The sequence below is a fragment of the Vipera ursinii genome, assembly GCF_947247035.1.
Source record: "Vipera ursinii genome assembly, chromosome: 1".
Lineage (NCBI taxonomy): Eukaryota > Metazoa > Chordata > Lepidosauria > Squamata > Viperidae > Vipera > Vipera ursinii.
Window position 1 is genome coordinate 351,026,657 of NC_139512.1, and position 22,495 is coordinate 351,049,151.

The 22,495-nt window shown below is 42.8% G+C and overlaps 1 protein-coding gene across 3 annotated transcripts in view; it reads right to left on the minus strand.

Moving 5' to 3' along the window:
- The window catches only part of TADA2A (transcriptional adaptor 2A), a 59,720-nt gene that overhangs the window by 9,399 nt on the left and 27,826 nt on the right, over window positions 1–22,495 (minus strand). For 2 of the 3 annotated variants that reach the window (XM_083379798.1, XM_083379800.1), the window contains exons 9-14: window positions 19,631–19,694; window positions 15,343–15,386; window positions 13,498–13,608; window positions 8,983–9,054; window positions 4,003–4,135; window positions 1,188–1,231 (exon numbers count right to left, since the gene is read on the minus strand). In XM_083379798.1, the coding sequence (XP_083235924.1) occupies window positions 1,188–1,231; window positions 4,003–4,135; window positions 8,983–9,054; window positions 13,498–13,608; window positions 15,343–15,386; window positions 19,631–19,694 (468 nt within the window). The remainder of the gene's footprint in view (window positions 1–1,187; window positions 1,232–4,002; window positions 4,136–8,982; window positions 9,055–13,497; window positions 13,609–15,342; window positions 15,387–19,630; window positions 19,695–22,495) is intronic. The other variant, XM_083379799.1, reaches the window with a different exon arrangement.

Below are 22,495 nucleotides of genomic sequence, written 5' to 3' on the forward strand. Positions count from 1 at the left end.
CACCCAGGAGTGGGTGGGAGAAAAGGAAAACGGTGAGCTCAGAGGGAAAGGAAATGCCAGCCATTAATTACCTCGTGGGCAGTGGCTTAAAATGAAAAAAAAAAAAAAGAACATAGCTTGCAAGTCTTTAGCTTGGAGCAAACGCAGATGAAGGGAGACACCCTCACATCCCAACAGCCACCCTCTCTTTTCTCCTTCTGAGATTCTACAGGGAACATTAATTGCTAATGTGTTTCACGTATGCCTCATTTGAGTTCTAGAGATTCCCAATTTAGTATCAAGATCCTGAACTGGGGAATGACATGCTAGGACTCCTTCGATGGGCACGTGACACAGCACTGCCACACATTCTTGTGAACACATGTAAAACAGTCACACACATAAGTGTGAATATGTCAGAGGGATGGATGTCATTAGTGCTTCTTTGCAGTAACGTGTCACTTTCTTAAATCCAGTGGCCTGATGAAAGAGTGGGTGTCTGTGTGCATTGCCTGCTGGTGCAGCTTACTGCAATTAATCTGCTGAGAAAAAACCCCGACTTCGGGCACCAATAAGCGAAAAGAGCACTACAAATGCTTCTTTTATTAATGGATGCTTTGAGGTCACTTAAAAATCACTTCCTTTTTATTTTGAATGTATTGATTTTATATGTCACATGGATTTTATACTGGGGGCAGCTGATGTTACATTGGAAGGTTTAATTGATTTTAGCAGATTATGATATTTATGCTCCATTATGCTCAGTCAGAATCCACGTGATAGACAAAACAATTCCTACAGAAGAGAATATTTATCACTCAGGTTTGAACTGTGGGATTTCTGACCTGTTGATATTTCGTTACCAGACTAGGTGACATCATCAGTGCATTGATAACATCGTCACTGATGGTGTTACCTAGTTGGGTAATAAAATGCAAGAAAATAAACAAGCTTAGACAGCACCAAGGAATAACCCACCCACCCCTTCAAAAAACAACAACAAAAAAAAAAGATTCCTGCTTATCCATTTGTGGCCTTTGACAAAGATGTGGAGTGAGGACCAGAAACCTGCCAGCTTTCCCGGAACAATTTTCAGTGGAGAATGCCAAGCTGGAGGGAATGATGAGTGCATTAATAGTTAGGGATCTGGACTCCCTTGCCAAATTTTTACAGCTGAACAACCGGTAGATAGGCACAGAAGGAAATACCTGAATTTGATGTAATTGGTACTGTGAGACTCAGGCCGGAATCGCTGTAAATGGGAGGGAAAAAAAGGAACAGGTTAGCAGAAAGCGAAGTTCCATGCGTTAGGGCTAACTTCCGCAAGAAGATGAAAGAGCAGACAGAGGCTACGGCTGCTTCCAGGCTGCAGCCCTTACAGGGAAGGCAGAAGAAAGGAAGGGGGCTTCATATAGTTGTTCTTCAGCTTTATGGCCGTTGATGACCATTTGTTCAGTAACCGTTCAAAATTACGACACTGGAAAAAGGGGACTTGTGACCACTTTTCACACTTAACGACAGTCGCAGCATCCTCCGGGTCGCGTGATCAAAATTCAGCCACTTGGCAACTGATGGTTGACGTGTCCCAGGGTCAGGTGATCAGCTTCTGAAAGCTTCCGACAAGCAAAGTCAATTGGGGTGGGTGGGTGAGGCGGGCAGCCAGATTCAATTAACAACCGTGTTGCTAACAACTGCAGCGATGCACTTAACCGCTGTGGCAAGAAAGGTCGTAAAATGAGGCAAAACTCACTGAACAACTGTCTCACTTAGCAACAGAAACTTGGGGCTCAATTGTGGCTGTAAGTCAAAGACTACTTGTAATTTGTGGTTGTTGTTGTTTTTTTTTGCCATGTGCCCTATGGGCCTTCAACAGACAGTAGCTAAGGCAGAGGTCCCCAACCTTTGGGGCACCAGGGACCAGTTGCAGGAAGAGAGGGGGTTTTTCGCGGACCAGAGGGGGCGTGGTTTTGTGTGCTGCCTGCATCCCACAGATGGGGCTTTGCTTGTTTGTGCAGACTGGTTGCTGGCATGCCACGGCCCAGTACCGGTCCACAGACCGGGGGTTGGGGACCCCTGAGCTAAGGAACCCAATCTGACATGAGTGTCACTCTTCAGTTGTAGTGAATCCAGCTAAGCAACAGACTGGGAGAACAAAAGCCCTCTAAGCCAGGGCTTTTCAACCTTTTCACCCATTGTACCACTTTTAGCATATGGCAACATCCGAGGACCACCAGTCGCCTAGCAAGGTGTCAAAAACTTGATGAACCCCCCCAAAAAGTAAAAAAGTGATGCAGGTAGTCCTCGACTTACAACAGTTCGCTTAGTGACTGTTCAAAGTTACAATGGCGCTGAAAAAAGTGCCCCCCAAGCCACAGCTGAGCAAGACACCTGCCTGCCCGCCCAGTGGTGCTCTTCCTCCTGTCCGAGGTTTTCATTGTTGTGAGCATTTCTGTTGAGGATTGGCAGCGGGGGTGGGGTGGAGGGTTGTTTGGTTTTTATACCCCCCCCTGTCTGCTGGGTGATTGCAGCAGGTTTTGGTCACTTCACATGACCCTGGGACACTGTGACTGTCATTATAAATGTAATAAAATAAATAAATAAATTAATTAATTAACTATGAATCAGTTGCCAAGCATCTCAATGTAAATCAAAAGACCCTGGGGATGCTGCAACATTCCAGCTGATCGGCGCTTCTTCTGGGCTCAGCAGAAGCACCAGGATCAGCGCCGAGCTCTAGCTGGAGCCTGGTGCTGATCGTGGCGCTTCCGCTGAGTCCTGACAGCCCCAAAGAAGCGCTGATCTTGCTGCTTCCGCTGAGCCCTGACAGCCCGTGTCTCGCTCAGTCAGGCTTGTCCGGTGCTGCCATTCCCCACCACCCCCACTACCACTTTTCTAGGATGGTCACGTACCACCTGCCAGGTGCCAATGTACCACAGGTGGTACCCGTGCCACTGGTTGAAAAGCCCTGCTCTAAGCAGCTGAGGACCAAGAGAAAACAAGAGTCCTGGCTTTCCAGGGAAAAGAACCCTCCAAGGCAGGCTTTGGGGAAGCCCAAACTAAATCTAAGGGGGCAGATGGAAGGAGCTCCACAACCATTTCCCTTTGCCGAGAAGGTAAGGACCTCTCTGTAACTTCTCTCTGTGGTCTCTAGGAATGAATGAGCTCAGAAAAGACCAGCCACCTCTCAGAACCCGGGTGGAGGCCTCACGCTCGCCAGTTGCAGGAAAAGGAAGTTTCCTAATTGTTGGCCCCAACACCACGGCTAGAGGTTGGAGTGATGTCAGCCACCAATGCAGGAGAGTGCCAGTATTGGGTGGCACAATTTTCAGAAGCCAGAGATGGCTGGATTCCTGCCTGGCTTGGCACATCAATTGTACACCCTTGCTTCCCAAGAACAATTGCTCATATCTTGGAACAGAAAATAGGAACGTAGTTCTTGCCTGGAAATGAACCCGTCTAGTCTAGAGGTTAAGGCACCAGGCTAGAAACTAGGAGACGGTGAGTTCTAGTCCTGCCTGAAGCATGAAGGTCAGCTGGGTCACTTTGGGTCAATCACCAGGAGATGGTGAGTTCCACCCACATTAGGCGTGAATAGGCAGCTGGGTCACTTTGGGTTAATCATCAGGAGATGGCGAGTTCTAGTCCTGCCTTAGGCATGAAAACCGGCTGGGTGACTTTGGGCCAGCTCCTCTGTCTCAGGCCAACCCTAAAAGATTGTTGTTATGGGGGAAATCAGAGGAGGAGGAAGGAGTATTACATATGTTCCCAGTCTTGAGTTATTTATAAAAAATAAAGACGGGACATAAATATACGGTATGTATAAAAAAAATCTGGTCCTATTCTGTTTTTTTCCCCACCCAAGATTGACAGAACTCTCAAAAGGTGAACATAAGAGCCAGTGGCTTCTTTTTTCATACGGTATCTATTCATTCCTTCCTCAAGCAAACCTGCCCGTTTAAAAAAAAACAACCCAATTTCTTTTTTTCTTTCTTTCTTCTAAGCTCAAAGCAACACGCAACATACATGTCAGCTTGCCGGCTGAGCCACTGCTGGCAAGCGCTGCTGTCCTGGATGTACTGGAGGACTTCGGAAAGCATGGTGCGTTTTAGTCGCTCCTCTTCCCGCACTTTCTTGAGACGATCGTATGTCCTCGCGCCTGTGTCCAAAGAACAGAAAAGAGAATTGTGGGTGTCAGAAGAGCGCTGGGGCAGGTTTTTGCAGTTCCCCCCCACACACACACACGCAAACACCTGTCAAATAAACCCAAAGAGTTTTGCCCCCTTAAAAAGTATGTCAGGACTGCCATCCGGCTATAGCCGTGCCCCGTCAGATGCCAGTCTGCCACAGGCAATGAGGGGAGGGAGCTGTGGGGCAGAAGGAGGCAGGCTGGGATAAGAGGGAATTGAAACTACTGTGGGAGATGAAAATATAGCCCCCTCCTCATATAACAAGATGAGGCTGGAGCAAACCTGTGATAGCCCCCCCCAGTAGTGATTTAAAACAAAGCTTTGGCTTCAACTTTATACCGTTTCACAATACGAAGGTACTATTTTGTATTCTGTGCAATATGAAATTGCGAAGTAGATAGGTCTATGTATATTTGGAACACGAGTATTATTAACTGTGGGAGAAATAGGGAACTGAAAGTAGCTGGTGGATGTGGGCTGCAATGTACACGGGTCTATGTGGAAAGTTATGTTCAGCAGAAAGTATATGCGGAAAGTAGGTCAGCAGGGGGTCAGTAAGAGGTCAGCAAAAGTCAGTAAGAAGTCAGCAAAAGTCAGCGGACCATCTGCCTACATTCATAGGACACGAAAGGGCATAAAAAGTTGGGACTGGACCTGATTGATTGGCCATTGGCCTATAGCTGTCCTATTGGAATTTGCTATAACCATTTGGTCCTCATTGCAATGGGTTATTAATGTATGTGATGATGTGTTATTATGCTTGCTATGTTCCAAATTATTAGAAAAATAAACCTCTGAATCTTAAAGGAAGAATTATTGGTTTGTGTTCCTGTCTCGTCTTTTCCACTGGGTTTTTTTCCACGACACTACTCTTCGTGCCGTCCCGTGGGAGCCGCTGGCACTTCCAAGGTGATGGAGTAGAATGTGATGCCATACAGCTTGCCAAGCCAGGGACTGTTACCGAAACAATTTATTTTGATGGTAATTTGGACAGTTAAAAATAGAAAGAATACAGAGAAGAGCAACAAAGATGATTAGGGGACTGGAGGCGAAAAATGAAGAACGGTTGCTGGAATTGGGAGTGTCTAGTTTAATGAAATAAGGGACGCGGTGGCTCAGTGGGTTAGGACGCTGAGCTTGTCGATCAGAAAGTCGGCAGCTTGGCGGGTCGAATCCCGAGTGCCGCGTAGCAGAGTGAGCGCCTGTTACTCGTCCCAGCTTCTGCCAACCTAGCTGTTCGAAAGCACGTAAAAATGCAAGTAGAAAAATAGGGACCACTACGGTGGGAAGGTAACAGCGTTCCGTGCGCCTTTGGCGTCTAGTCATGCCAGCCACATGACCACGGAGACGTCCTCGGACAAGCGCTGGCTCTTCGGCTTTGAAACGGAGATGAGCACCGGCCCCTAGTCGGAAACGACTAGCACGTATGTGCGGGGGAACCTTTACCTTTTTACCTAGTTTAATGAAGAGAAAAACGAGGGGGACATGATAGCAGTGTTCCACTGCTCAAAACTGAAAAAAAAAACCTGAAATGTTGATTTTAGGTTTTGATGATCAGACTGATTGTGCTATGATACAAAGGGCTTGAAGTGTTATGTTCAAAAGGTTGAGGTTGTATTTTGTTTGGGGTTAGGGTTAGGGTTTTGTCTTTGTATTTAACTGCACTGAAAAAGCCTTAGTTTTCTGTATTTTTATTTTATCATGAAACTTAAAAAAGTTTTTTAAAGTAACCAAGCTCTCATTGGTAGGAAGATAATAAACGTAAAAATACAGAGGTGCTAACCCTTATCACTAAATGCACGTGGCCAATGAGTCACTAAAAAAACAACCTAATATTTATCAGACATGTCAAAACTGAATACGTCTATAAATAACTCTTACAGAGTTGTAAAAAAAAAATTCAGATGCAATGAAATCCAAGTGATTGACATTTCCTATTGGGCTTCGAGAAGTCAACCAGATTTACTGCAGGAAAATAACCTGGGGAGACCTATTTTCTCATGACTACTGAGCATGAAATATCAAGAATGGACTATATTTCTGAGCGCATAATAAGAGGTAAACCTAAATTTGTCGTTTCTGTAACCTGACTATGGAGAGTCCTCGACTTACAGCCGCAATTGGGACCAGAATTTTCATTGTAAGGTGGTCGTTAAATGAGTCACACCTGATTTTACAACTTTTGCACGGTTGTTAAGCAAATCACTGCAGTTGCTAAGTGAATGATGAAGTTGTTAAGCCAATCCAATTTTCCCCTTTGACTTTGCTTGTCGGAAGCCAGCTGGGAAGGTCACAAATGGCGATCGTGGGACACCGGGATGCTGTACATGTGTGTTGGTGGCCAAACAGTCAAATTTTAATCCCATGAAGGTGGGGATGCTGCAACAGTTGTTAAGTGCAAGGACCTGCACAACTGCAATGATTCACTTGGGGCTCAGTTGTGGTCGTAAGTCAAGGCCTACCTTTAATTGTTAAACGAATAACTGCAGTTGTTAAGTTATTTACAGTGTTGTTAGGTGACTCTGGCTTCCCCCATTGTCTTTGCCTGACAGAAGATCGCAAAAGGGGATCACGTGACCCCAGGGACCCCCCCAACCGTCATAATGAGACTGGTCAACCATTTGTCTGAAATGGTACAGGGTTTCCTGCCTGAGCAGGGGGTTGGACTAGAAGACCTTCAAGATCCCTTCCAACTCTCTTCTTCTTCTTCTTCTTCTTCTTCTTCTTCTTCTTCTTCTTCTTCTTCTTCTTCTCCTCCTCCTCCTCCTCCTCCTCCTCCTCCTCCTCCTCCTCTTCTTCTTCTTCTTCTTCTTCTTCTTCTTCTTCTTCTTCTTCTTCTTCTTCTTCTTCTCCTCCTTCTTCTTCCTAAGCGTCCAAATTTTGATCACATGACCATGGAGATACCGCAACTGTCGTTAAGTGTGAAAAATGGTCATAAGTCACTTGGTGCTTTTGTGACTTCGAACAGCCACTAAACAGTGCTCATTTTATACCGGGATGTGAAGATGAAGCTAAGCATCCTGCATTCTACATACTTATTGATTTCTAACTAGTTTTCAGCTTGAGATTGAAATGAATTCAGGATTCGTTCCTACAGATCAGCGGCTCCCAAACTTTTCTATACCCTGCACCCCTAGGACGCTTCTGATATATTCTCGCGCCCCTTACAAAAGTTCGAAATAACGGCAACAAGTTATGCACATACACTATAATTTTGAAACTTCTAAACCCAAGTTCTCGCACCCTCCTGGAATATTGTCTCACACCCCTGGTTGGGAACCCCTGCTATAGATTAATTTACTGTAGATGGGAGATAAAAAGGGGTTAGAACGCTGGGCTGCTGATGGGTAGGCTTGCGTTTGAGACCCGTTGCTGCTGGAAGATGGGATGAGCTCCTGTCACACACTCCAGCTCCTGCCAACCCAGCAGTTTGAAAGCAGGTGACCCACAAGTTGATTAATGGGTACCACCTCAGTAGACAATTTCACAGGGACACAAAAAAGAGCCCCCAACTGAGTGCCCCCCCGGGGGGGGGCAATGTCGATGTCACCAGCAAATCCTCTGGCTACTTCGGTGCTTCCAACAATGGTCCCTTCCAACATCATCATTGTTATTATTATACTGTAAAATCAAGATTTAAGATGGCTGGTTTGAAAGCTCTCATACGGACAATTGTTGGGCACAGCTGACAGCAGGTTATTATTATTTTTTCCTAGCAAGAAGCTGGACTCTAATGACAGAGCATATAGTTACTGTATTCTCTGATGAAAGGACTCACATGGGTTTGTGAGTCAGCCACCTCATTTTCAGGTGAATTGGTCACTGCTGCAGAATTTAGCAGCTGCCATCTGGGGCATTCCCTACAGATCCACCTTCTTTGCAGAATGCGGATTCTTCTCAATTATAATGACTTGAGCCTTTGTCACTAATACCTTAGGTTTCAAAACACGTGACTTTAGTCATTTATGTGTGGCAACACCACTGAACAGATACAGGCAATTTAATCTCTACAGGTAGTCCCTCTACAGGTAGTCCATCATTGGGACCAGCAACTTGGGTCACAAAGTGGTAAAAGTGGACTTATGGAACCATCTTCCGGTAGAGCTCCGGATGGCGCCCGACCTCCGCTCCTTCCGGCGCGACCTTAAAACCCATCTCTTTAAGGAAGCGGGCCTGGCCTGATGGGATGGGGTGGGTTTGTTATTATGACTTTAATTTTAAATTTGTACTATTTGTACTATGGGCATTGTTTAATCATGTTTTAATAATTTTAACTTTTGTATTTGTCTTTTACGTATTGCCCTGTTAACCGCCCTGAGTCTCTTGAGAGAAGGGCGGTATATAAATTAAATAAATAAATAAATAAATAAATAAGTCATGCGATTACAGTGGGCTGATGCCCTCACTTCCATCGTTAATCAAAGTGCTGTAGTCGCTAAGCAGAACATTACGATTACAATTTTACTTCCACCGTCTTTCTCTTTGAGCCAGCTAGGAGGTGTGCGAATGGCAATTATGGAGGATTGAGGCTAAAACATATAAGGAACGGTTGCTGGAATTGGGTATGTGTAGTTTAATGAAGAGAAAGACAAGGGGTGACATGATAGCAATGTTCCAATATCTCAGGGGCTGCCCCAAAGAAGTGCTCCAAAGCACTTGAGAGCAGGACAAGAAGCAACGGATGGAAACTAACCAAGGAGAGAAGCAACCTAGAACTAAGGAGAAACTTCCAGACAATGAGAACAATGAATCAGTGGAACAACCTGTCACTGTAACTTGTAAGTGCTTGAATTAGTACTACTCAGTACATACTCACTGCAGAAATTGGTGATTCCTGCTACCCTGTATTCCTGTAAGCGTTTGATTTCAGTTCGCAGCTCAAGCTCCACTGAATAATGGAAAATGAAAACAACAAAAAAAAGCAATAAAGAACTTGTTACGTTGTGGCTCTCTTGGTTTTTTTTTTAAATCATTATTTGCATTTAAAACAGATTCTTTACATAGAAATGTATAAAACAAACATGGGAAAAACTCCACCCCAAAGCAAAAAATGCAGAAGCAAGTGAAAAGTTAATTTGATTTTTTTAAAAAAACTGATTAAAGAAATATCTGGCTCTTTCCTTAAGGACTTTAATAATTTTACTATTGCTTGGATGAGGGTTTGACTCTAGAGTGGGCTGGATTAAGAGAGAATGAAGTCGCCCAGGGAGATTGTGTGGCCAAGTGGGGGAATTAGAACTTGTGTCTCATCACCTTCACCAATGGACCACCCTGATTCTCGAGTTTATTATTTATTTTTATTTATTTATTTTTATTTCTACACTGCCCATCTCCCCTACAAGGTGACTCTAACGTTGTTCCATATATTCTCTGATTTGTTTGCATAATTACAAAATAGTTACAAAGATTAAAACAAACCCAAAGGTGCTTTTTCAGGAGGCAACTGAACTTTTCTTACAAGAAAGTTCAGTTGCCTCCTGAAAAAGCACCTTTGGTACAGCCATGACCTGGATGAAGGAGGATCTCCACAGACTATTAAAACAATATTTATTAAATATTGTGCTAAAACCACGCCTACAAGAGCCAAGAGACAGATAGGACAGGGATGAGCTTATGATGAGCACCCCGCCTCTGAGATGTGAGGCCCAAAGCCCATTAGGGAGCTTCTCTAGCTGGGAGAGGGGAATTTGAATCTGGGCCTCCCTGTTCCTAATTAAGCATCTTCCCCAATAGACTAGAACAGGGGTAGGCAACCTCGGCTCTTTTATGACTCATGGACTTCAACTCCCAAAATTCCTGAGTCAGCGTAGCTGACTCAGGAATTCTGGGAGTTGAAGTCCATGAGTCATAAAAGAGCCGAGGTTGCCTACCCCTGGAATAGAATGACACTTGGGTGGAGAGACGGATTGGTCCAAAATCGCTAGGGGGTTCCACTTCTCCTCTTACCTAATCCTGCATCACAGAGATTCTCATGCTAAGAGGATGGGACTGGTCCCAAGTTACTGGAGGGGGCTGGAGCTGAAGATGGAATTGAACCTGAGTCTATTTATAGTCCAACACTTTTAACATTACATTACCCTAATTCTCTGGGTTTCTTAGAGCAAGGGCGTCCAACCTTGGCAACTTCCAAGACTTGTGGACTTCAACTCCCAGAATTCCAGAGTCAGCATGCTCTAGCATGCTCTACAGAGCTGGAAACTTAAGTCCCTAAACCCCAATAAACTGTAGCAACTTTAAGGTGTGTGGACTTCAGCTTCCAGAATTAGCTAAAGTCCACAAGTCCTCAAGTGGCCAAGGTTGGAGACCCCTGCCTTAGAGCAATGTTTCTCAGCCATACCAATGTTTAAAGTAGGTGGACTTCAGCTCTCAGAATTCCCCAGCCAGCATGCTACAGTAGTCCACTGTACTGGAAACTTAGTTTCTAAAACCCAATAAAGCAGTGTTTTTCAACCCTCGCAACTTTAAGATGTGCGGACTTCAGCTCCCAGAATTCCCCAGCCAGCATAGCTTCAAGGTGCTGGTGATGACATACAAAGCCCTACATGGCATGGGTCCGGATTACCTACGGGAGCACCTACTGCCGGCGTCAACTTCCCTCCGTCCTGTACGCTCCCACAGAGAGGGCCTCCTCAGGGTACCACCAGTCAGAGAATGTCGACTGGTGACCCCCAGGGGGAGAGCATTCTCGGTGGGCGCACCAGTCCTTTGGAACCGCTTACCGGCTGAACTATGGATGGCCCCCGACCTTCGCTCCTTCCGGCGTGATCTAAAAACTTATCTATTCGAACAAGCCGGCCTGGTCTGATGGGTTTGGGGTTTTAACATTATTTTTAACTAACTTACCACATTGGGCACAATCATTTAACTTTAAATCTTGTATCCTGTATTCTTATTTTTACTGCCCTGTACACCGCCCTGAGTCCTTCGGGAGCAGGGCGGTATATAAATCAAATAAATAAATAAATAAATAAACAAACAAACAAACAAACAAACAAACAAACTTAAAAGTTGCTAGGGTTGAAACACACTGCCTTAGAGTATCAGTTAGCTTCATTTTCCAGTTTAATGAACAGAGACGTGGCCTTTGTGAAGAATTTTCCAGTCTGCTATGGGATTGTCCCAACCCTGCAGTGATGGTGGAAATGCAGTAAAGCAACGGAGCCAATGGCATATATCTCATTCAGCTCTTTTTTTTTTCTCCTTTGAAGAGAAAACTCAAAGTAAGGGTTGTGAGCTGCACTCCTGTGGATAAAAGCAGTTTCTGTGTGTAAGCCACTAAGAAAATGAGTAAAACAACTGAGTGGAAAACAACGTTCAACATTTGTCGAAGGTAAAAACCAGACTCTTGAATAAGACTGGTAAAAAAAATCTAAAGGGGGGTTCTACAATATTTTGCAATATTAATATACAGAAATGGTCAGGGTTCCCGCTCGCTCATTTCCGGACCTGTAATTAAGACAAATTAACGAACTAACCAGAGGTGGGATTCAAATACCTGAACCACCACTTCTCTTATTGGATGCAGGCCTGGGCCTCCGAGGCCTAGAACGGACTTCGGGAAGTGGCATCAATGCACTTCTGGTGGGCTGTTCTAGGCCTGGGAGGCCTCCTCCAGGCCTCCGAGGCCTAGAACTGACTTCCAGAAGTGGCATCCACGCACTTCTGGTGGGCCGTTCTAGGCCTGGGAGGCCTCCTCAAGGCCTCCCAGGCCTAGAACTGACTTCCAGAAGCAGTGTGCATTCAGACAGTTCTCCGAACACAGCATAATTTAGCTACTGGTTCTACCGAACCAGTGCGAACCGGCTGAATCCCACCACTGGAACTAACCTTGCGCAAAACGTTTCAAATCAATCTGTTTTGAGTGTGGAATGGGAATTCTGAGTGAGGGACATTTCACTGGGAAAAGTCACTCTGAGCTTTGCGTAAGGGAAAAAGACATCCAAATTAGTTCATGTATTAAAAATATGAATTGAGGTGGGTAGAGCCTATAAGCTTCTTTTTAAAGACACAAGGATGAGGCTTTTGTGCTCACATTCCTTATTAAAAGGCGAGAGATCTATGTGTTTAATTTCTTTAATTTAATTGGGTTTATTGCAATACTCTGTGTTCCTGCATCAAGCTTTTAAAAACCCATTGCTTTGTTTGGGAAATGGAGCCCTGAAGGGTTTACACATGGTATTTTGTTTCAGGAAAAGAAAAATAAAATTGTTTAACTTCCAAACAACCATTATCTGACAAGATAATTGCTGGTTTTATTTAGGGGGTGTTGAAAAAGGAAGCTGTGTGTCGGGCGCACAGACTAGTATTTTATTTACATACTGATTTTCTCTGTTAAAATCCATCCAAACCAACTGTACCATAATAGGCATTCTGCTCAATATATTTTATAATTGAAGGGCCTAAGCAGACTCATCAACTAAAAGCAGGCAAAATAATTTAACCCTGCACTCTTCCCTCTAGGAACCATGGAGATTTTTTCAATTGTGTTAAACAGGCAGTCCTCAATTTACGGCCTCAATTGAGCCCACAATTTCTCTTTGCTAAGTGAGACATTAGTTAAGTGAATTTTGTCCCATTTTACAACCTTTCTTGCCACAGTTGTTAAGTGAATCACTGCAGGTGTTGGAACCATGGTTGTTAAGTGAGTCTGGTTTTCCCATTGACGTTGCTGGTCAGAAGGTGGAGATCAAATGGAGATCACATGTCCCCAGGACACTGCAGCTGTCATAAATACAAACCAGCTGCCAAGCATCTGAACTTTGATCATGTGATCATGGGGATGCTGCAATGGTCGCAAGTGTGAAAAATGGTCATAGACCCCTTTTTTCAGTGCCGTTGTAACTTCAAACGGTCACTAAGTGAATTGTTGTAACTTGAGGAATGTTGCATTTATTCCTTATCCTATTTAGTTTGATATTGAATGTTTTAACATAGTTATTTTATCCCTTTTTTAAAAAAGCTGACTTATTGAAATATTCTACGACAGGTAGAGTTGCTTTGCGGCAGGATAGACGGCAAACAAATTTAATAACTAAACATAAATGGTTTAACAACAACAATAAAATGAAGACAAAAGCAAATAAAATCTGTTGGTCTGTGCATTGAGACTCTTTTTTTCCTGAATAGCTTACTGAAGCTCCTACCTTACACCCTTCTCCAATAACAGATTCATCATTCGCTAAACAGGTATTTTCTTTCGTTCTGTGGTGAGAAATGCAGCAATTCTACATCAAATCCACCTAGATGCATTTTACCTTCCTGGCTGATCCCTGTACCAGTGAAAAACTCCTAGGTAAATAAATATAAATTAGAAAACCTGAAAGTGCCTTACACGCATGGCTCTCTATGAATTTATCATGTTCCGTTGGTCCTAATATTCTTGCAAAGCACCTCATTGTCTCATAGATATCTTGAACTTTCTTGGGGTATCTCCTTTCCAGAACTGCAAAACAAAGAAGGAAATAATGTCCATTGAGTCATATTTTCCCAGATGTCCTGATAAGCTGAAATCAAAGCATCTGGAGGGGGGGGAATCAAAAAAGTCAAGATGGTGGCCACAACCATGTGGTTGCGGCGAAGATGCCTGAAGACACTCCTGGCTCAGACTGCAATCCCAAAATTCATAACACATTACCGTGTTTCCCCGAAAATAAGACCCAGCCGGAAATTAAGCCCTAACATGATTTTTCAGGACACTCATAATATAAGCCCCACCCAAAAATAAGCCCAGTTAAGATCATCAACCAGACGGATGCGTTTAGTACCGAATTTCCCAGAATATAAGCCCTAACTGGAAAATAAGCCTTAATGCGTCTTTTGGAGCAAAAATTAACATAGGACCCTGTCTTATTTTCGGGGAAACATGCTACAAGGTGCTAAAATCAGACAGAAGTAGCCAACATTGCCTTCTCCTTTATAAATAGTCCTCAACTTAGCATCGTAAGTCTAGATGGTCGTAAAATGGGATATCAATGTGACCGACCTGATGTTATGAACTTTTTTTGCGAAGTTAGGCAGAGCCATTCTTTCCAGTTTTTGCTGGAAAGTGGGAGTAAACAGCAGAAACTTCATAAATCACAGCTATGCCACTGTAAAGGAACACTGTACATTTTAAAAATGGATACAGGTAGTCCTCGACTTATAACAGTTCATTTAATGACCGTTCAAAGTTACAGCACTGAAAAAAGTTGTTTATGATAGTTTTTCACACTTACGACCACTGCAGCAAGTGATCAAAATTCTTTGCAAGTGGTTCACATTTATGACGGTGTCCCGGGGTCATGTGATCATCTTTTGCTATATTCCATAGAATAGAATAGAATAGAATAGAATAGAATAGAATAGAATAGAATAGAATAGAATAGAATAGAATAGAATAGAATAGAATAGAATAGAATGCTGGAAGGGACCTTGGAGGTCTTCTAGTCCAGCCCCCTGCTTAAGCAGGAGAACCTATACTATCCCAGACAGGTGAATGTCTAGTCTCTTCTTAAAAATCTCCAGTGATGGAGCGCCCACAATTTCTGGTGGCAAGCTGTTCCACTGGTTAATCCTCACTGTCAGGAAGTTTCTCCTTAATTCCAGGTTGCTTCTCTCTTTGATCCGTTTCCAACCATTGTTTCTCATCCTTCCCTCTGGTGCTCTGGTGAACAACCTGGCCCCCTCTGCCTTGTGGCAGCCCCTCGGATTCTGGAAGACTGCTATCGTGTCTCCCCTATTTCTTCTTTTCTTTAGACTAGCCAAACCCAAGTCCCGTAGCCAGTGGGGCAGGCAGATTTGCTTAACAACTGTGTTACTTACCTTAACAACTGTACTGATTCACGTTTAATAGCTGTGGCAAGAAAGATAGTAACACTTAACAACTATCTAGCTTAGCAACAGAAATTTGGGGCTCAGTTATGGTCATGAGTCAAGGACTAACTGTATTTCAAATTTTAAAAACAGATACGGCTTTTCCTGGAGTTCCCAGAGATTTCTCACCCAAGTCTGCTTCAATAACACAAAAGATCTAGATGAGCAGATGTTTTCAAGGCCCGGAAGCCTCCAATTTGCCTTTCATTTACCTCAGATAGAATTACATAAAGCACAAGCTGTAGTTAAAAGGGGAATGTAGTGGCGCTGTTTTTTTTTTTAGAGAGGCAGCATGAAATTAAGGTCAACGACTTGAGGTACTTACGCTGGAACTTTCTGAGATTGATTAATCCATGGTCTTTTATGATTCTGTAAGTTAAAAGATGCTTATTAGTAGTATTTCCAATCACGAACAAGCACCAGCAGCAAAGAACACCAACAATAACACCCTCCGAGGATATGGCGTCATATTTCCCTTCATGATCTCCCCCAAAAGGCTGGACAAACACTTGGTAGTAGGATTTGTTGGAACAGGCAGAAAAGTTTCCTTCTGGGCAGGGTAAACTACTCAGTTAGCAGATGACAGGCTGGGAACATGAGGTTGCTTACTGGAGGGAAAGTTTTATTTTTAAAACGTTAGCCAGGTGTTTGTGTGTGTGTGTGTTTGTGTGTGTGTGTTTGTGTGTGTTTGTGTGTGTGTAAAAAATGCTGAGGGACCCACTCTGTTTTTTGAGGTTTCTAGCTCCAAGGACCTGTTCAAAGTAGGGCCCCCATTTTTAATTAATTAATTAATTACACAACTTCATTTAATATTTAACAAATGCCCAAGCTAGAAGTTACCTTTTCAAATCCCTAAGGTGAACATTGCCAGCAGCACCAAATGACAGTCTTGCATTGACACGGTGTTAGCTGTTTGCATGCAGCGGATAAAATCTGCAAGTAAATTACCTCCAAACAGATTCCCATCAATGTAGGTGTCAAGGCTGCCTTAACACTGTCTCATATTTGCATAAAATCACACTAAAAAAAGTTTCCATGTGGCTGGGAAAATGCCTGGCATGGAGCAACGAGGAGGAACTTGTGTTTTCCAGTTTTATCAAGTTGACTACATTTACTTCCAGTTTCTATTCTTCGTTTTGGTGCTAATTCTATAGATAGTAGACTTAACGGCAAGAATCTACCTCGGAGGCGGGGAATGATAGCTCCTTTATGACCTGTGGACTTCAACTCCCAGATTCCTTGAGCCAGTATGGCTCAGGAATTCTGGGAGTTGAAGTCCACAAGTCATAAGAGGGCCATCATTCCCCCCCCCCCATCTACAGCAGTGTTTTTCAACCTTGAGCAATTGAAGATTGGTGGACTTCAAGTCTCAGCATTCCCCAGCCAGCCAACATGGCTAGGGAATTCTGGGAGCTGAACTCCAGCCAGCTTCAAGTGATCAAGGTTGAGAAAAACTGATCTACAGCAGTTATTTTTCAAGCTCAGCAACTTTAAGCAACAAGTTCCAAAGGTGCTTTTTTCATGAGCCAACTGGACTTTCTTGTTTTTCTCTGAAGGATGTTTCGGCTTCTCATCCATGCAGCTTCTTCAGCTCTGAACAAAATCCAGACGCTTGGTAATCGACTCAGATTTATGACGATTTAGTGTACCGAGCTCACATGATCCTCTTTTGGGATCTTCTGACAAGCAAAGTCAATGGGGAAGCCAGATTCGTTTAACAACCGTGTGAACAACTGTGGCAAGAAAGATCATAAAATGGGGCAAAACCCGTTTAACAAATGTCTCATTTAGCATCATACATTTTGGGTTCATCTGTGGCCATAACTCAAGGACTACCTGTGTCTAGTTATGCGCAGCCTATATTTCTTAATGAACATAGGCATCTGGGACTTGCTTCTCCCACTGAGAGGAATATCAGTCACTCAGACAGTACAGATCAGGGATCTTCAAACTTGGCCTTTTTATAACTTGTGGACTTCAACTCCCAGAATTCCTCAGCCAGGCACACTGGCTGAGGAATTCTGGGAGCTGAAGTCCATAAGTCATAACAGGGGCAAATTTGAAGACCCCAGCTTGTGGACTTCAACTCCCAGAATTCCTCAGCCAGGCACACTGGCTGAGGAATTCTGGGAGTTGAAGTCCACAAGTCATAAAAGGGCCAAGTTTGAAGACCCCTGATACAGCTAGTGTTTGACATACCACCACAACAGGGACTGGAAAATTTATCTTTAAATGATGTGGTCATTAAATGAGACATCACATGGTCCCACTTAATTTTAGAACCGTTTTTGCTGTGGTCCTTAAGTGAGACATCACAGGAACATGACCTGGGATCCTCTCTGCTAGCTTCCCCGTTGACTTTGCCGGTTGGGAAGGTCGCAAATGGAGATGAAATGACCCTGAGATCTTACGACTGCTATAAATGCACAACAATTGTCAAGGGCCCAAATCACAATCAATCACTGCCAGGATGATGCAACAGTTGTTAAATGTGAGGACTGGTCATAAGTCATTTTTTTTCAGTGTCGTTGTAGCAATAGCAATAGCACTTAAGACTTATATACTGCCTCACAGCCCTCTCTAAGTGGTTTACAGCCTACTGTCCCCCAATAATCTGGGTCCTCATTTTACCGTCCTCAGAAGGATGGAAGGCCGAGTCAACCTTGAGAGCGGTCAGGATCGAAATCCAGACTGTGGGCAGAGTCAGCCTGCAATGCTGCGTTCTAATCACTGCACCACCAGGGCTCTTTAACTTTTTACTTGTATTTGTAACTTTTAACGGTCACTAAACGAATTGTGGTAAGTCAAAGGACTACCTGTAAAGGTATTTAAGAGTACCTTTCTTTTACAAAAGAGATTAACTACCAGCAGAGAAAAAGTGGAAGCAGACAGAAGAGAGGCCTGCCTTATAATCTTATAACTGCACTCTCATTCGTATAGTTATATGGGTGTCTGACTGTCTCACTTGAAAGAAGGGCAGTTAGTGGAATTCTTGTGTTGCAGCCTTAACCTTAACCTTTCCTTCTAATTAATATGGTTCATCAGAGCTCTTTAATTCTTGTTCTTCAGGTTGATTGCTTCCAGTTGAGGAGGCAAGGGGTCTGACAATGTCCTCCAAGTTTCTAGGAGGGAGCATTTCCTTTCTACTAGGTCAGGGGTAGGCAACCTTGGCTCTTTTATGACTCGTGGACTTCAACTCCCAGAATTCCTGAGCTAGCCATGCTGAGGAGAAAGGGAGACGTTTACATGCTGAGCCATGCCGGCTGAGGAATTCTGGGAGTTGAAGTCCACGAGTCATAAAAGAGCCAAGGTTGCCTAACCCTGTACTAGGTAAATGTCTGTAGAGATTCTTAGTCATCCAGGTCATGGATGTCCCAAAGGTGCTTTTTCAAAAGGCAACCGGACTTCCTTATTGTTGTTTTTTCCCTTGGAGACGGAAAGGAAAAGGAAAAAAAAAACAAGTTAAGTCCAGTTGCCTTTTGAAAAAGCACCCTTGGGATTTCTACTAGGTCAGGGGTGTCAAACTCAATTTCATTGAGGGCCGCATCAGCATTGCGGTTGCCCTCAGGGGGCCGGGTGGGTGTGGCCTGGGTGGGCGTGGCCTACTGGGTGGATGTGGCTAGAGTGCGTATGGCCTACTGGATGGGCGTGGCCAGCTCTACATCGTTGGCATCAAGGGTGCCTATGGGGGCCTGGGCAGGAGTGGGGGCCGATCCCTCACTGTTTCCAGGATGGCTTCGTGGGCCGCATGAAACCACTTTGCGGGCCGGATCTGGCCCCCGGGCCTTGTGTTTGACATGTCTGTACTAGGTGGACAGTTAGCCACTGTCATGACAAATTTGGTTTTTGGAGAAGAGGGAGAAAAAGAGGATTCTGAGGGCCTGACTGGCCATAAAAGTGGAAGGGAAAGCATCTTTGCTGTAATCATACCCAAACTTCCTACTTTTCAAACAACCGTTAAGTATCAAAAGAGTACAAACACCTGGCACACAGTTCCCACTCCATCTTTCATGGACCCTCAACAGTACCTCCCATTTGATGCCTATGATATATCTATCACTGTCCTTTCCCACTACTGGTAATCCTTGACTTACAACCCTTCGTTTAGTGACTGTCCGAAGTTACAATGCACTGGAAAAAGTGACTCGTGCCTGTTTTTCACACTTACGACCGTTGCAGCATCCTCACGGTCATGTGGTCCAAATTTAGGCACTTGGCAGCTGGTCTGTATTTATGACGGTTGCAGTGTCTTGGGGTTGTGTGATCATCTTTTGCGACCTTCTGACAAGCAAAGTCAACGGGGAGGCCAGATACCCTTAACAACCAGGCTACTAACTTAACAACTGCAGTGATTCACTTAACAAGAGTGGCAAGGAAGGTCGTAAATGGGGCAAACCCCACTTAACTGTCTTGCTTAGCGATGGAAATTTTGGGCTCAATTGTGGTCGTACGTCGAGGACTACCCGTACATGTATCAATGGAGCAATTAACAGAATTGAGCTGTGTTGTGTCATAGTTATAAATGCTAGTAAAGAACTGCAATTAAGAGCCAAGGAACTTTTTAACAGTGGTGAAAGAATATTGGTGGTGGTGGGAAATTACCAAAAACTCACTTTTTCCTCCTTTGCCTTTCCTTTAACCGAGAGTGGTAGATATCTACGACTGCAATCTTCAAAGCTGTGAAAAGTTCAAGGTGGGGGGTGGGCGGGAGAGAAGAGAGACGAAAAGAGTAAAAATCCTTCATGCGGGGAATGGATTACAACACTGATCTTCCATATCGTCACAGCAGTTGCCTGTTTTCTTTACATTGTGGAAAAGAACACAACAAGGTGATCCAAATCCTACTTGGAAAAGAATCTCTTCCAAAACATGGTCATATGAGACTCCGCGACTACGTATGTTCATATGGGTCCTTGGTGCTCTCTGAGCTGAGCTGTTTTAATAATACTAATAGTAATAATAATAGTAATAGCAATAATAGCAATATAGTAACAATAGTAACAACAATAATAATAATAATTGGAAGGGACATCTAGTCCAACCCCCTGCTCAGGCAGAAAACCCTATACCACTTCAGACAAATGGCTGTCCAGTCTCTTCTTAAAAACATCCAGTGTTTTAAAGGCCTTTAAAATTGAAAAAGGTACACGACAGGGATGCCCCCTATCACCATTATTGTTTGTTTTAACATTAGAGATTTTATTAATTAAAATTCGAGAGTCCTCTTTGATAAAGGGAATTAAAATAAAACAGAATGATTATAGATTGAGAGCTTTTGCTGATGACTTGGTTGTGACAGTATCTCAACCGTTACAGTCGGTTATAGATTTGATGGAAATTATAACTCAGTATGGTAAGGTTTCTGGGTTCAAGGTGAATAGTAATAAGACCAAGATATTATCTAAGAATTTATCTATGAGTGAAAGGGGTATGTTATCTAAATTAACAGGTTTTGAAATAGTGAAAAAGGTTAAATATTTAGGAGTATATATTGCAGCTTCAAATGTAAAATTGTATAAGAATAATTATGAAACACTAAGGGACTTAAATAATTGGAAAAAATTACAATTATCCTTATTGGGAAGAATTGCAGTTGTTAAAATGAATGTTCTGCCAAAATTTCTCTTTTTGTTTCAAATGATACCTATATTGAAAAAGGATGCCAACCTTGATCAATGGCAGAAGAGTATTAATAAATTTATTTGGGCGGGGAAAAAACCAAGAGTTAAATTTAAGATTTTACAAGATGCTAGGGAAAGAGGGGGACTTAAGGCGCCGAATTTGAAATTGTATTATGATGCAGTTGCCTTGACGTGGGTTAGTGATTGGCTTAATTTAACTAATAGAGAATACTTCATCTTGAGGGTTGGGATTTGGTATATGGATGGCATGCATATTTGCTTTACGATAAGAAGGTGGACAGGCCTTTTAAATCCCATATTCTTAGAAGTGCTTTATTGCGTGTCTGGAAAAAGTATTATTACAAGTTAAATTATAAAATACCGATTTGGGGAATTCCTGGACACGCGATAGAGGGCGTATCTATGGGAGTGAGCATGGATATGGTTTCTTATAAGGAACTACTTAGATTGCAAGGGAATGATTGGCAACTTAAATCATTGGAGGAGTTAAGACAAGAAAACATAAGTTACTCTTGGTTTCAATATACCCAATTGAAAGCTAGGTGGAAGTCAGATCAAAAGGTTGGCATCACAATTACAGATCAAAATTTAGTAAAACAAATTAAAGATTTAAATTGTGCACATATAAAGAGGATATATAATGCTTTAATTGAATTGGATTCGGAAACGGAATTGATCAAAAACTGTATGTTAAAGTGGGCACAAAATATTCAGGAACCAATTTCGTTGGACACCTGGGAGATAATTTGGGTCAGAAATGTTAAATTTACTCAGGCTCAAAACTTAAGAGAAATTTTTTATAAAATGTTTTATAGATGGCATCTGGATCCCAAGAAGTTGTCCAACATGTATCCTAATTTACAGTCTAAATGTTGGAGATGTGGTAGTTTAGAAGCTACCTATTTTCACATGTGGTGGACTTGTAGAAATATAAAAGCTTTTTGGATCAAAATTTGGTGGAACATTCAAAAGATTTTTAAGAGAAAGATAAAAGTTTTCTCTGCAATTGTTTTATTGGGTATTGTTGTAGATTGTGATGTTAAAGAAACTAATTTGATGTTGAATATGATAACAGCAGCACGGTTACTGGTGGGACAATATTGGAAGGATAGTTTACCTACTATAGAAGAATGGGTGTTTAAAGTTTCGAATCTTGCAGAAATGTCTAAGATTTCTGCTTACTTGAAAGATCATTCACAGGAAAGATATATTTCAGTTTAGAGGAGATGGATAAATTATATTCAGAACAAATATGGGACTAAAAAGTTCCATTTAGCTTATGAGTAGATTTTAGTGGGATATTGTTATTGGTACTTTGTTTGTAGTTATGTTAAAGGGAAGTTAAAGCACATTATGAATTTGGTTAATTGTATATTATGCATAATTTTTATTTAGAATATGATTATTGTATTTGGGAAGTGGGGGGGAAGTGGGCGGGTTTGGGGCGGGGGGGATTTGGGGATATATTGTAAAACTTTGTTTTTGTAAAACTCTTTAATAATAAAAAAAAAAACTTCCAGTGTTGGAGCATTCACAGCTTCTGGAGGCAGGTTGTTCCACTGATTAATTGTTCTAACTTGTCAGGAAATTTCTCCTTAGTTCTAGGTTGCTTCTCTCCTTGGTTATAGTTTGCACCTATTGCTTCTTGTCCTGCCTTCAGGCACTTTGGAGAATAGCTTGACTTTGGGGCAGCCCCTGAGATACTGGAAGACTGCTATCATGTCCCCCCTCATGCTTCTCTTCATTAAACTAGACATACCCAATTCCAGCAACCGTTCTTTATATGTTTTAGCCTCCAGTCCCCCAATCATCTTTGTTGCTCTTCTCTGTACCCTT